Raw genomic sequence first — 14,823 nt, forward strand, 5'->3', positions numbered from 1 at the left:
CCTTCGAGATTGCTGATTATATTACCCTGCTTATCTTTCAGTGCAAACATCTTGGTTTGTCCTATGCCAAGTTTCTTTCTCACTGATTTCAGGCTGCGTCCATATCTTATGGCTTCTTGAGTCTTTCTCACGTTATAGTTTAGAATATCACTTATTTTCGATCTGTTGACCACTTTTAACAATTCCGCAAATTCTATACTATGTCTTGAGTTGGACACTTTCATTCTTTGTCATTTCTTTATTAGCTCCTTTGTTACTTGGCAGAGCTTGCCTACTTGTTGTCTTGGTGCCTTGCCTTCCACTCATGCTGCTGCCTCTGAAGCCAGCCTCATTACGGTTTCATTCAGTACGTCTATGTCATCATCATCTCTCTGTTGTAAAGCTGCATATTTGCTTCCAGGTATCAGCCTGGATTTTTCTGCTTTTGCCCTTACTGCCTCTAAGTTGACCTGTTTCCTCTTGACCGATTTCGCTCTTTCCCTCTTCAAATTGAGGTGAATCCTAGCCCTCACTAAACAATAATCACTGCACTTTACCATACCTATTGCTTCTACATCCTGCACTATGCTGGGATCAGAGGAAATTATGAAGTCAACTTCATTTCTTGTTTCACCATAATGGCTTTTCCAGGTCCACTTTCTGTTGCTACGCTTCCTGAAATATGGCGCCCATTTTGCGAGGCTTATTCCTTTCTGCGAATTATACCAGCATCTCTCCTCTAGCGTTCCTAGAACCTACGCCGTAGTTGCCAATTGCTTGTTCGCCAGCCTGCGTTTTTCCCACTTTTGCACTGAAGTCGCCCATTACTACAGTGTACTGAGTTTGCCTTTTTCTCATCGCTAATTCATCATCATTCTCATCAGCCTGGTTACGCCCACTGCAGGGCAAAGGCCTCTCCCATACTTCTCCAACTACCCCGGTCATGTACTAACTGTGGCCATGTTGTCCCTGCAAACTTATTAATCTCATCCACCCACCTAACTTTCTGCCGCTCCCTGCTACGAAGAATGGTGGGTCTAAAAGTTAATCTGCAGAGAACTAAAGTAATGTTTAACAGTCTCGGTAGAGAACAGCATTTTACGATAGGTAGTGAGGCACTGGAAGTGGTAAGGGAATACATCTACTGAGGACAGGTAGTGACCGCGGATCCGTATCATGAGACTGAAATAATCCGATGAATAAGAATGGGCTGGGGTGCATTTGGCAGGCATTCTCAGATCATGAACAGCAGGTTGCCATTATCCCTCAAGAGAAAAGTGTATAACAGCTGTGTAATACCAGTACTCACGTACGGGGCAGAAACTTGGAGGCTTACGAAAAGGGTTCTATTAAATTAAGGACGACGCAACGAGCTATGGAAAGAATAATGATAGGTGTAACGTTAAGGGATAAGAAAAGAGCAGATTGGGTGAGGGAACAAACGCGAGTTAATGACATCGTAGTTGAAATCAAGAAAAAGAAATGGGGGCATGGGTAGGACATGTAATGAAGAGGGAAGATAACCGATGGTCATTAAGGGTTACGGGCTGGATTCCAAGGGAAGGGAAGCGTAGCTAATTCAACACCTTCGTAAAACTGATCTACTTCCTTATCATTGTAAATGGATGTTGGAGCGTAGGCTTGTACCACCTTTAATCTATACCTCTTATTAAGTTTATAGTTGTTTGTAGGCGGCCGCTAAAGCAACTGCTCATGCCGGTAAAGCCAAGGCAATAAACCACTTCTGCTAGAGTCTTACGTTTGTATGAAACGTTTCAAAGACAGCATGGGCGACGGCTAAGTAATGGGAGGCAAAACTCGAATAATCAACAAACAAGCCGCAAATGGGAATAAGTTTCACTTCCTCGAGTTAGCGCACTTTTCTACTGTTTGCTATAAGGTTCATCCTCAACGTGGTCTCTCAAACGACTGCGCAGCAAAGCTTTCACCTTTCCTTTATTAGTGAATTCAAAATGTTAGGCATATAACGCCCGTCGTTATTTATTTTAATTATAAGTCGCCACATATTTGTTCATACGGAAGCGCAAAGGCTTACATGCGTTTTTCTAACCCCATGAGTATAGAGCCTGTACCAGAAGAAGTGAAGACAAATTGGCTGTTATCAGTAGTGGCGTTTTAAGCTTTGCTATTATAACAAATCGTTATTTGGCTAATTCGAGGTACAATACGCTAGGTTTCCTGTCATGTATCGTTTCCGCCAGTTGAATAAGGGTGAATGAAAGCGTACAATAGTGGAAACTGGGCTGCTGAGCACGAGGTTGCGGCATCGAATCCCGGCCACGGCGGCCGCAATTAGATTGGGACGAAATGCGAAAACACCCATGTATTTAGATTTAGGTGCACTTTAAAGAACCCCAGGTGGTCGAAATTTCCGGAGTCCTCCAGTACGGCGTGCCTCATAATCAGGAAGTGGTTTGGCACGTAAAACCCCATAATTTTAAATAGTCGAAACTAATTACAGCCGTCTAGCAAATTCTGAGCCCGAGGAACTACATGAGTGGCCACAATCGCTTTCTCTTTTCTTTCGTTCATGCCACCTAATACAGCTTTTAATTAAACACCAACAAATAGCATCTACTGCTACAAAAATTTTGGCACAAGCAATGATATACACAATGGCGCAATAATACAATTACGAGATATGCAACCAGTTCTACGAAAGACATTAAAGCGCCGTGGACTGATTCCAAATGTGAGCCGATATGAAAGGCAGTGCAGACTAAAGGTGAAAATTTTTACGAGAACAAAAATTGCGCGTAACTTGCACGTTACGCAGGCGCCCTATGTTCCACATAACTAATCGGCTTTTTCACGAGAGAAGTACGTGTGCGACTGGTGCCCAATTAGATAATGTTTATGTTAGACAGGCATTAAAAATTATTTTTTAACATGCGCTTTTGCTGCATCATCGCATCAACGAGGAAGGAGTGCTTTCACGTATTCCTGCAGAAATGCCTTGCATGTTGTAAGTATGCAACGCCGGTTGGGCTGCGTCCTCAAGCGCGTTTAACACCGCATTGGCCTATTATTAGATAACACACACGCCTCCAGTCAACCTAGCAGTGTGGTTGGCTCTGCGCGCTGTTTTTTTTTCTATCGTGCAAACTTTTGGAAGTTGTTCACAGAGTTGGCTCGTATCCAACGTCGAGAGTCAGCCTATTGGATCGACCGCTTTAGATGTGAACACTCACTACGGTACATTGACACTACGTACATTGTCCTACGCGGTGAAAACCCCTTAAGAGTAAGTTATTCTGATGGTTTGTTAGTGCTCAAGAAACGTTATTATGAGTTGATCATAATAAAGCTGATGCACATAAAATTTTAGCAATAATTAGTTCAGTAAACGATTGCTAAAAAGAAACAACGAAGCAATTCTGTAATAATGATTGGAACATCGGGCTGCTGCTCTCGAAGCCAGATGTCCCACCTGACCGTTGGCCATGCACTTCGTTTTATTGAAGAGGTTTGAAACGAAGCGAGAAATGAGCTCACCTTACCTTTTACCGCAAATTGTCCGATTAGATCAAAGACTACTGCGCATTTGAAGATCACTACGTTTGAGTGCACAAACGTATAAGGGTTTGTCCACCTAAAGCCTCGAAGCATTGAACGTTGCATGTGTGAAATCCAGGAAGTCATGGTAATCCTTTCTGGCAGGCTACTGCATCATGCATGTAGAGGTTGCAGGTGCATAATGTGACGTAGACGTGTTTGAGATCAGGCTGGTGGATGTTTATTCTGCCATTTCATTGGGAAGTTTCGCGTTTTCAGGAATAAAAGGTGGAATCCTGCGTATCCATGTACCACGTGGTCTCCTGGACTCCCGACAGAGGTCGTTAATGCGCCACCACCAGCGCCACCGACGTCTCTCCTCGGCTACTGACACAGTGCCGTTGATCACGAACTCGCGAATGCGACTGATAATGTGCGTAGGGCATTCTCGCAAAGGAAAGTGGCCCGCTCCCTCGTAGTAAATTGCCGCTGAGTTCTTTAGCCATTCCTGGTTGTACAATGCGACGCGCGTCATGATAAACTCATCTTTTTCTCCCCATAGGATGAGTGTGGAGACGTTGATCTTGCGGTAGGGTATTTTGCTGAGCTGGCTGCTGTCGTTGTTGAAGGCACGATAGTAGTTGATGGTACCAGTCAGCGCTCCTGCGTGTAGGACAAAAGTGAAAAAAAGTAGTCTTATTCAGCCGAAATGCTATTTGTCCAGATGCAACATGGGCTGCTTTAGTGCATGTAATGTTATTGGTCAATGCTAATTTATTAAACGCCGAAAATGCCGCGACGAAACAGGTACACTAGCCCGTGATAATGATGCCTATAGGTGAGGGATATGATATTTCACGCGCATCGTTCCCTGGGATTGTGAACGGCGGTGTTAAAGACGGGTAAGGCCAAGGCAGTTAGGGAAGTGGGGGGGGGGGGGGTGGCTCGTTGGCTTCTTCGTTGTTTCATGAAACCGGATGTTACGTAGAACCTAGTGTCATGGTGTCGCCGCATTCTTGCATGTTTTATTGCTATTTGTGCGGTATAACATGCAGGGACAGTTAAACACATGCAGTGTAGCAGGTTGTCGATAACTAACCATCAAGCCAGATTTGTATATTTCATTCTAGTTACGTGCGCGGTTAGAAATTGGCGACGTTCCAGGTAAATTTTCATGATTTGTCACTTTAATATTCCAAAAGCATTAGCTATTATGCAGGTCGAACAAGGAGCTCGAGATCTTGAGGAAAGCAATATATTCTCTTCTACATGACTACATGACTACATGACTGATCCACCAATCAAAGCAAAACAAGCCAAATATAACTCTGTTTGTATTGTATTGCTTAGTTTTGTGGATTAGTCGGTTAGCCACAATAAATTTCCGTTTCTCAGAAGATAATGCCTTGGAGTCTTGTAAATGTAGAACTCGTTACTTATCAGTCGTGAACCAGGAGTTCTAAACACTGCACCACGGCAGTTATACTGAAGTTACGGTGTGCCATGAGAAGCTGTGCACTTGAGTACAGCTGCAGCTTGGAAATCAGACGCGATAGACTGTGCGTGCTTTTTCCAGACGCTGTATTCTTCAAAGCAAATGTTCGTGGCGGCAAAAATACTGCTGCTAGCTTTGCATGTATTGCAACGTTGTTGCGATATCACGACGTTTCATCACCATCTGATAACGAGGCATGCAGTAGTGAATAACCACCTCTTGAATAACTTTGATAACCTGAGACACCTAGGCACGGTACGCAAGCAGTTTTTGCATTGCTTCCCCATCAGAATACGCCACCGACCCGCTACCTCGCGCTACACAGCGCAACACCACAGCCCTTGCGCTACCGCGACGGGTCTTAATATGCTTAGCCAGATTCCTCCTGCTCCAAACAAGAAACCTGACCAAGTGCTCAAAAGAAAGTGCCTGTCTAAACGGAATCATCTGAAGAAACGCTAGTTACTCCTAGCTATTCGCATTACACTGAGCGTCAAGAGTATATATATTTTTTTCTTGTTCCGACGCGCACATTGCACAGGTCCGTCTGTCGACTTTGTACATGTGCGTTGGTAATTTATCTGACGATTGATTTAGAACGATCATTTGCGTTTGTCACCGTTTATGAACCTACGTTTCTGCGCGCTTAATTCTAGATGTAGTGAGGTATCTACTGTTAACGTTGTATCGAACAAACTATCAGAAATCCAGTAACTCATTTTCACAACAGTATGGTGCGCTAGATGGCGAGCTTTAATGGTCCCACTTGGCTGTGCTATCACACGTTACGTAAGGCTAACTTCCCCCATAAGATATATTAACTTCTAAGAGTGCGAGTAGTGCCGTTGTCGCCGGTGTAAATGAAGAAAATTGCAGGTATTCCACACGTTTGTTTGCAATTTTATCTATTTGGCGCTCATTAACTGCTTGATGAGCCTACAGCAGAGCCTTGCAAAATAGCAAAGTTTGTTGCTGGGCAATGACTACGCCTTTTAATAGGAGGGGCTCTGTGTGTGCAGCTGTCGATCGTTTTAGGGCGTCCGTAGGTTCAAGCGTTGTGCAAAACTAAGTACCGTATGATGCCCTCACTCAGACAGCGGCGGACCCTATTAGCGCGACTATTAAATAAATGTGAGTATCAGAAGATAGGAGACCTAAAGTTAGGGGTCGCTGTCAGCTGCACAGATAAAAGAAGACCAAATGACCACAATATCGAAGATATATCTTGTGAACATACTCATATTGGGATGGCGCCGAGAGCGCATTAAATCTGAGCAGAAATGGCAAAATCCCTTCGTCTCCTCCTAGGCAATTGGAGTGTCTGTTAGAAGCGAACTGAGGGAAATATTACGGTAAATATCTTTCGCACCAAGATAGACGTGAAACATCAGATGCCTCTTGACTTAATTTCTTTCAATGCGAAAGTATTATATGCCACATTACGCGAAAATCCGGCGTCGTCGGAGTCGCCACTGAACGATGGTACCAAAATGGCCGACAGCGCAAAGAGTAAGAAAAAAAAGCCCTAAAAAATGAAGAACGCCCGGATTGACAGTTACACCTTTCAGGAAGGTTCCTGTAAAACAAATTGTACCAGCGGCTTTGAAAAGAAAATTTGGTACATTTTGGTATGGGTGGAAATCGAACTCGGTCTCCCGGTGTTCGTTGCGAGCATGCCTCTTCGATGTCACTGCGGCGCCACAGTTCTGGTTGGCTAAAGATGTGCCTAGTGCATGCATCATTGGACACGTGACGGCGCCGTCCATAGGAAGGAGGTAGCGCCACGTCATAAGTTTATAAAATGAGTGTCTAAATAAATAGAAAATGACGCAGGTTCGCCCGAAAGGAGAAGCATCGATTGCGATAGCTAATTAGTAGGCAGCTATACCAAGTCAGGAGAGCAGGTTTATCGGCCGTATAAACTCGTAAACATTTTCTTACTAACTAACTTAATAAGCATCGCTTCACACGCACATAGGCAAACATAAACGCATCTCAGTCGATGAGCGCGGACACTTGCTGTAAGAACGCTGGCATGAGGGAGAGCCACCGCATCAGCGAAATTGACCTTTGTGCTGCGTGCCACTTTAATGGGAACTAAGCGGTGAGAACACAGCGCACGCAAAGTGATGAGCCCCCGGCGAACCTATACTCCGTACTCATTGCAGATCACTTTCAAGATAGGGCCCGCGCGGCCGCCCCATACGGAGCAGCCACTCGACTAAATCCCCCCTCCCCCACCCCGCACCTTCCTCCTGTGGCTTGCGTGCGACGGAATATGGCACGCTTTCTCCCCGCTTTCCTCCCTTGCACGCGCGAGATTGAGGCGCATGCTTTCACTGGCACGTACAGCACGCTCGCACGCTCGCACGTGCAAGCGACGACAATGTCATCGACATTTAACTTTATAGAGAACATCACGGCGACAGTGAAGGCGATGGTATCTATGCACTTGGAGGGTCCATATGATTGCTGTCATAGTAAAAGCACTAATGTCCAATTAAACGGCAGACGGCGAGCGCGTTGAGATGGTTGGTGCGATTTATTTGTGCCTCATTGAGGCGCATCTAGAAGGCAGGCGAGAGCTTGCGCGGACAAGGATCGCGCGAGAAAAAAAAAGAACGCTTCCCCAAAGGGACCTTAATGCTTTCGCATTCCCACACGTAAGCAGTCTTAAGTGTGTCTGCCGAAATTTCTTCTTGCTCTAGATGTCCTAAAGTATGTCGGATGGAAAACGGTGCATACCTGGTTGCGAGTACACGTACTTGTGGGCATACTCCTCGTCTTTAGTAAAGCCCTTGTGCACTTTGTCGAGGAAAGCCAAGTCTTTCATGATTAGATATTGCTCGGGCACAACGGGACGTCGAAAGGGAAGCTGGTACCTACATCAGAGATAATTTTTGTTAGCTCAAAAATAAACCGGTTGATTGGTCCGAGTGAATGTATGATACATGTAAAGTGGCATATAATGAGTGTCCACATTCCGCTCAAGAAAGTGAATATCAGTACTCTGCACTACTTGAAACCACATTTTTTTTGAATGCCTGCCTCCAAAAGAGGTGTTATGGAGACTTTTCATGAAAACCTGGGTCAAATGATAATATAAGATTAGCTGGGGTCCCCAAGAGCGAGAGAGAGAGAGAGAGAGATAAAAGACTGAGAAATCAAGGAGGTTAACCGGAAGATAGATATCTAGTTTGCTACCCTGCACTCGTGAAGGGGTAAGAGCCGACAGAAAGATCCTAAAGAAAATAAGAGAAACGTGCACAGCAATGCAAAAATCGGAGAGGGGAAAGAAAAAAAAGAATGACACACACACACACACACACACACACACACACACACACACACACACACACACACACACACACACACACACACACACACACACACACACACACACACACACACACACACACACACACACACACACACACACACACACACACACACACACACACACACACACACACACACACACACACACACACACACACGCACACACACACACACACAAGCAAACACCACACACAGGCACGCACACGCACGCACGCACGCACGCACGCATGAACGCAGGAGCGTCACAGTCGTTCAGGCAGGTCGCTTGATCGGAGAAACCCCAGTAGCGACTACACCATGTGAGGGTCGCACCAGCCATCAAAATTGCGCCTCAGAAAGCGGCCGGTCATCGATGTGGGCCAACAGCGTCACGAGTCACTGGGTGTCCCCAAAGTGGCACAGTCACCTAGTAGGTACACTGTAGTGAAATGCTCCAGACGAAATGATCTAACCGGCTGTTCCTCAGTCCACGCCTAGATAGCCAGTGTGCATTTCAATATTCCTCACCATGCCATGCGTATGCCATGTCAGTGATGCGATCTCAAGTTCTCATTTTTCGAACGTAAGAACCAGGGGATCAAATGCAGAGGGTTTTTCATTCATAAGTGATGTTTACCATTGGGCAGCTGCCTTCGATAAAGTTACGTCCAGCGTCGCAATTTGCCGGCATTTCATCTTGCAAAGATTTTTAACGAAAGAGATTTTGTCAAAGTTATGAATCTGTCGGCGGTGCTTGTCTCTCACTCTCGATCGCGTGCTTTCGGTTACATGGCGATTGTAGCAATAATTTTCTGGAGAAACCCGAGACAGAAATGAAGAAATTGTTTTGCGCAAATAAAGAAGAAAACAATAGACTGGGTTTCTAAGCTGTTGGAGTAGAGACGTTTCAGCGCTACGAAGTATTGTCAATGCTGTTCTATGCGTTGAATTCTAACACGCGAGAAAGAGATGTATCAGCCCTGAGGCCATCCCACCCCTTAAGACTTGATTTATTCCAGTAAGCCACGGCGAGATGTCCTGAGGGGTACTACTCAGTTCCTTTATAATAGTCGGTTGGACGACCGCGTCACTACGAATAATAGTTAGGAGTCTGTATTTAGCAATAATATTTGCTTCCTCATTCGACAGCGGACTCAGCTACGATTGCCCTAGGGTGAAACAAAATAATTTCAAATCACGAAAGTAGGTGACGTTCGCCAATGAAAGCGCAGGGATTGGCTATTTTTCTTTTATGTCTTCTGTGTAAGTATACCACTGAATTCTAACGCAAACGCGGCCTGATGTCTTTCTAACAACAAGTCGATCTTTACCCGAAAGACGAAGAATCGATAGACATCGCAAATAAGCAGAGAGGTATACGAAACAATAATAGTAGATTTATCAGCCGTCTAGAATAGCGAGCGTTCGCTTACTAACTAAATTAACAGGGACAGTGCCAGGACCACACACGCAAAAATTAACACATCTCACTCGATGAGCGGGGACACTCGTCGGCGAAACGCTCGCGTGAGGAAGAGCAGCAGTGAGCAAATTCACCTTCATGCTGTCTCTCACTGCAACGCGAACTAAGCGGCGAGAACACAGCTCACACGAAGCTATCAGGTGCCGGTGAGCCGAGACTGTACTCATCGCAGATCGCTTTCCAGGCCCTTGGGGCCGCGCTCAGCGGTGCAATACGCAGCCACCGCGGGATTAGAGCGCACCCCCTCCCCGGTGCCTTACGCGTATGTGAAAGACGGCACGCTTCTTCCTTGCCTTCCTCCGATGCACGCTCGAGATCAAGCCACCATCCTCGGCTCACCCTCGCACGCTTTCACTGGCACCTAAAGCGTACAGTGCGTGACCACGCTGGTATCGCACTTGGACTTCGTAAGGAACATCACGGCGATGCCAACACCGATGGTGGAAGTCCGCCTTGGGTGTCCATATACTTGCCATCGCAATAAAGCCGGTAATGCTCATTTTTGAGTGAGAACGTGCGTGGCGTTATGCAACTATTTTCGAGATCGCTATAGGGGCGTTCGACCCGAGAAGTCATTACGAGTGGCACACACGAATCTGCAATCTCTGGAGTGCGCTTGCATTGTCGAAAATGCACGTGTACTGCAGAACTTGCGCTACACGTGTGCTGCGAAAATATGCGCGTATATTTAAAAGAAAATTATGGTTGTACCCACTGCACCGGGGCTTTGGTTTTCGCGGTTAGGGTAGCGTGGTTATAGGATTCGTCCATAGACGTGCTGCCGTGCGTGCTCGCGAATGGCTGCTGGTGCCAGTCGGTGCATATCTATCATCAAAACAGGAGCTTACGGCAAAAAGCATGGTGTTGATCGTGTGGCTGACTCTGTTACACAATATATCTGGCCACTTTTGAGATGCACTCTTGATCAACTCTCATTGCCTCTTTTGTGAAAGAAATTTCGTCTAGCGAGCTCTCCTTAATTCTGAGGTTGTATAAGTGGACGTGAAAGTAGACAGGCGTCGCTTGAGTAATATCTGTGGCATAAATAGTGAACTGGACAGCTGCACCTTCAATGATTGCTCATCGACGATAGAGTTGGTTTATACCCTTTAGCCGTGGGCAGCATTTTATTTCCCTGGCTCTTATGTACCGTAACCTTGGCAGCGAAGCGACTGCATTCCCTCATCACTGGGATCATTCCGTCAAGCAACCTTTATTAGCCCTTTCGCGGTGTACCAGATGACTACTGTGGATCTTCCTTTGTGGGTCTTTTTTAAACAGCTTCAAATAATTCTCAAGCGACTTTCGCCAACTTTCCAACAGAGTGAAACCATCTTTTTCGTCTTTAAACTTAACGCGTTTTCTTCTCTAGGTTGTATTGCGAAAAAAACAACTTAAGAACATCCCAATTTGAGAATATACGCAAGGCACTGACATACAATGCAGTGACCATACGTCATGTCATATATGTATAGGACTGTGCATTAGCTGACCTACTGTATAGCTAAACATAGGAAAAAAGATGTGTCGTTGTCTGGAAAGTGCGTGAAGTTGGACCGAACTACAATTATTTTTTGTTTCTACAATGAACAGAACACGCAGACGAAGAATAGAGCGGTTGTCCGTCTTGTTCCTGTTCCATGGTTCTGTTCAGTAGTTTAAGTTTTAGTGGTACGCTTTAATTACTGGGCAGTTAGCAGTAAAAGCAAAGTTTTTACTAATATGTGTCTGAGAAGTGCACTACTAGTTAGGTTGTCTAAAGTAGACGATGAGCGCATTTCCTAAGCAATCCTCTGAGAAATATTCCATGTTAGTTCTTTATCGACTGGTTTATAGGATATTACTGTTGTCGAAATTATGTTTTAAAAGGAATGCTTGTACGTTCTTTTGATGGTTCGACAGTTCAGATGTTCTAAAATGTAAGACTTGTTGGCACGGTTCAGTGGCTTACCAGGACATCCTCATTTGTCTCACACTGCGAAACAACTGCTTCATGAAAGCCCTAGGATGCATTCCGTTAATGATGATCATCTTGTGCACCAACTCTTCATACATCGTGGCGAAGCAGAAGCTGATCATGCCACCCCAGTCATGACCAACGAGCACAACTTTTCTTTTTTTATCAGGGTCTGCAGAACAAGAGAGAAAGAAAGGGGGAGGGTCACCATATACCGCAAGTACTGGCGAGATTTCTGCACAAGAACTTCCATGCGCGAGATTCTCAGCGTTCCATCGACGCTTCATAGTGGTAAAATATAGCATCTAGGCGAAATGTTCTAATCGCGGGTATAATGCACAGGAACAGTTGTGAGACACCGTTGGAGGGCGATTTTCAAAGTAAAGCAATAGCGTCCTGACAGATCCTCTGAAATATTAAGCAGAGACATCGAGTGGTTAGCTATATTAGTGATTTTTATAGTGAGCGTGTGCGCTGTGACGTAAGCGCTCAGAATGCGTGTATCCGACTCGACTCGGGCGAATATTCAGTACCATAACGCGACAAGGCGATACACAGTTGATTCCCTCATTTTCCCTGCATCATCAGTTTATTTAGTGATATGATCTGGCAGGTATCTATTGAATCGTTACCCGTGCTGCAAAGTGTCTGCTTTAAATCCTGCGTTCACGCGCCAGTGATCTAGCATAGAGCGTCATGTTTAATAGAGGAACACTGTGTGTCAGTTTCGCGTAGTTTCTTGCCGCCTGACGTGGCCGGCAATGGGTCAGGCATGACGCCAATGCGGCCACTGTGGCTCGAGTTCTTGTATAATTGGTATCGTTATATTTATTATGTTGCAAGTGGTATTGTCACTGACCAGTTGCAAAAGTTCATTGACTTGCAACACTATGCGAATTTTTACAGGAGAGGTTAACGCCCTGTGGCGCGCCGCAGAGAAAAGCAACTACAGTGCAATAAAAGAAAGCCTTCATCTACACTAAGTCTTAAATCAACTACTTGCACTTCGTTTGTTGTATGATTATTCGCCTTTTATAGGCGGAATTAAGGGCCTGCTGGCTCAGTGAGAGAAGAAAAAAGGGAGAATCACTCTACACTGCGGTGTACCTAACACCAATGGTCTAAATACCACACCACACCAATGGCCTAAATAACAGGTTATCATTATATTTAGAATACATTTATATTATTCATTATATTACATTTAACGGCGGTTACCATTATATTTAGCTACATTCATACAGTGGAGCAGCACTCATTCATAGGTGTCACACTCGAGTCTTACCTCAATTACGCCGATAGTATCTCTAACTATTTACGCAAAATCATTCATGGAAGAAAAATACTGGTGAGAACATTATATTATTGTATTACTTCAATATTGCCCATTCTGCAGATTGTATATCCTCACAGGCACTTTCCTTACTGTATAGTGTGGCACCTATTGTACACATAAAAGCCCCTTACAACACATATAAACTCAAGCAATGAAGATTAGAGATTATGCTTTTTGACTGGTACATATTAACAATAGGTCGAAAAAATTGACTCCCCATCCAATCACTGCAAAAATGAATGTCCAGCGAAGTTTTTCAACGCCACCACTACAACTGCCGAAGGGTACGTATGAAATGCTTCATTGATGGTTCGGATGCTTGTTTCGAGTTTTTTCTTTATTGAGGCGTGTGCTGTTCTCTATGTTGTATGTGTGATTCCAAGGAATGTACGCACTGTTCGCTTCACTTTTCTGAGTGCATGTAGCATCTGCCTTATGGTGGTTTGAGCCGTTGCATATTTGCTTGATTAGGGGGCATGAGCAATTGCTTGCAGGGATAAGAGCCATTGCTGATGATGGTAGATGTTTGTTTGGAGCTTGCTCTTTATTGAAACGTGCGCCGTTCTGTATGTTATATGCGTGATTCCAATGAATGTATGCACTGCTCGCTTCACTTTGCTGTGCGCTTGTAGCCTCTGCATTACGAGGGGGATGAGCCACTGCCCTTTCGCTTGCTTAGGGAGTATAAGCCATTACTGATGATGACAATTTGTTGACAGACAGACACGAAAAAGGCCGACTACCGAGCGGGTAACAGCTTCGCTGCAATATGCTACTTCATTCCTGTGGTCGTCTTGTAAAATTCGCTTAATTATCCTGTATCGTTTTACATAATAAGGGCAGTTGGGCTTCTTACCAATCACCCCTTTAGATTTCCTTGATATCGTAGTTTATGAAAGGGAGAAATTGGCATAAACACGAATTGTAGCACGAAGCTACAAAGGAAGCCTATACAGGTTTCTCGGAAAGAAAGCTTCGCAGTTGAAAAAAAGAAATTGTCCTGGTCAAGGACGAGGGAGCATCACCAGGCTGAAGTCCCGGACCAGGACGAATTGTCCTTCAACAGTGAGGCTTTGTTTCTGAAAAATCTGTGTGGGTTTCTTTTGTAGCCTCGTGCTACAATTCGGGTGGATGCCAATTTATCTCTTTCATATACTTTCCTTCACCTTGCTGGCTTATGTCATAATTTGCGTTTACATACAATATAAACTACTCATGGCAGATACATGTTGTGCACTAGCGTGTAACTTTTAAATCCTCTCAGGACTATTATTTAAAATAATTTTACCACCTATCAATTTAAGGTTATTCACTTTTTATTACATGTTTCGACATACACTACAATATTTCTCTTTTTCTCTCGTGAAGGATAGGCACTAGATTCTTACTTCCCATGTTACATCCTACTAGCACATACTCCAGTTCGGCAGTAGGGATTGTTGATTTTTTGGTCTTCTATAAAATAATCCATATTTTACCATAATATTGCTACGGAACAGTATTTTCAATGACGAAGATGCGAGCAGTGAGAAGACGACGACGACGATTGGAGGCTAGTGCGGGCTGTTGCCTCTTGGCCAAGTGCGCCGTATTACCTTGTAAATATACTTGTATATAGTTTTTCATCGGCGTCTTTCTACGTAACATATCTCACAACGCCTCCCGTTCTGGCCCATTTCGATCCTTCTGCACCTACCGAAGTCCGTACTGATGCCAGCGGTCACGGAATTGGCGCAGTA

At 44.7% G+C, this 14,823-nt stretch overlaps 1 protein-coding gene across 2 annotated transcripts in view; it reads right to left on the reverse strand.

Moving 5' to 3' along the window:
* Positions 1 to 3,713: 3,713 nt before the first annotated feature.
* Positions 3,714 to 14,823, reverse strand: part of LOC142587455 (epoxide hydrolase 4-like) — a 47,604-nt gene continuing 36,494 nt past the window's right edge. For both annotated transcript variants that reach the window (XM_075698491.1, XM_075698492.1), the window contains exons 5-7: positions 11,743 to 11,920; positions 7,736 to 7,872; positions 3,714 to 4,158 (exon numbers count right to left, since the gene is read on the reverse strand). In XM_075698491.1, coding sequence (XP_075554606.1) covers positions 3,737 to 4,158; positions 7,736 to 7,872; positions 11,743 to 11,920 — 737 coding nt within the window. In that variant the 3' untranslated portion in view covers positions 3,714 to 3,736. The remainder of the gene's footprint in view (positions 4,159 to 7,735; positions 7,873 to 11,742; positions 11,921 to 14,823) is intronic.

The sequence above is a fragment of the Dermacentor variabilis genome, chromosome 7 (genome assembly GCF_050947875.1).
Source record: "Dermacentor variabilis isolate Ectoservices chromosome 7, ASM5094787v1, whole genome shotgun sequence".
NCBI lineage: Eukaryota > Metazoa > Arthropoda > Arachnida > Ixodida > Ixodidae > Dermacentor > Dermacentor variabilis.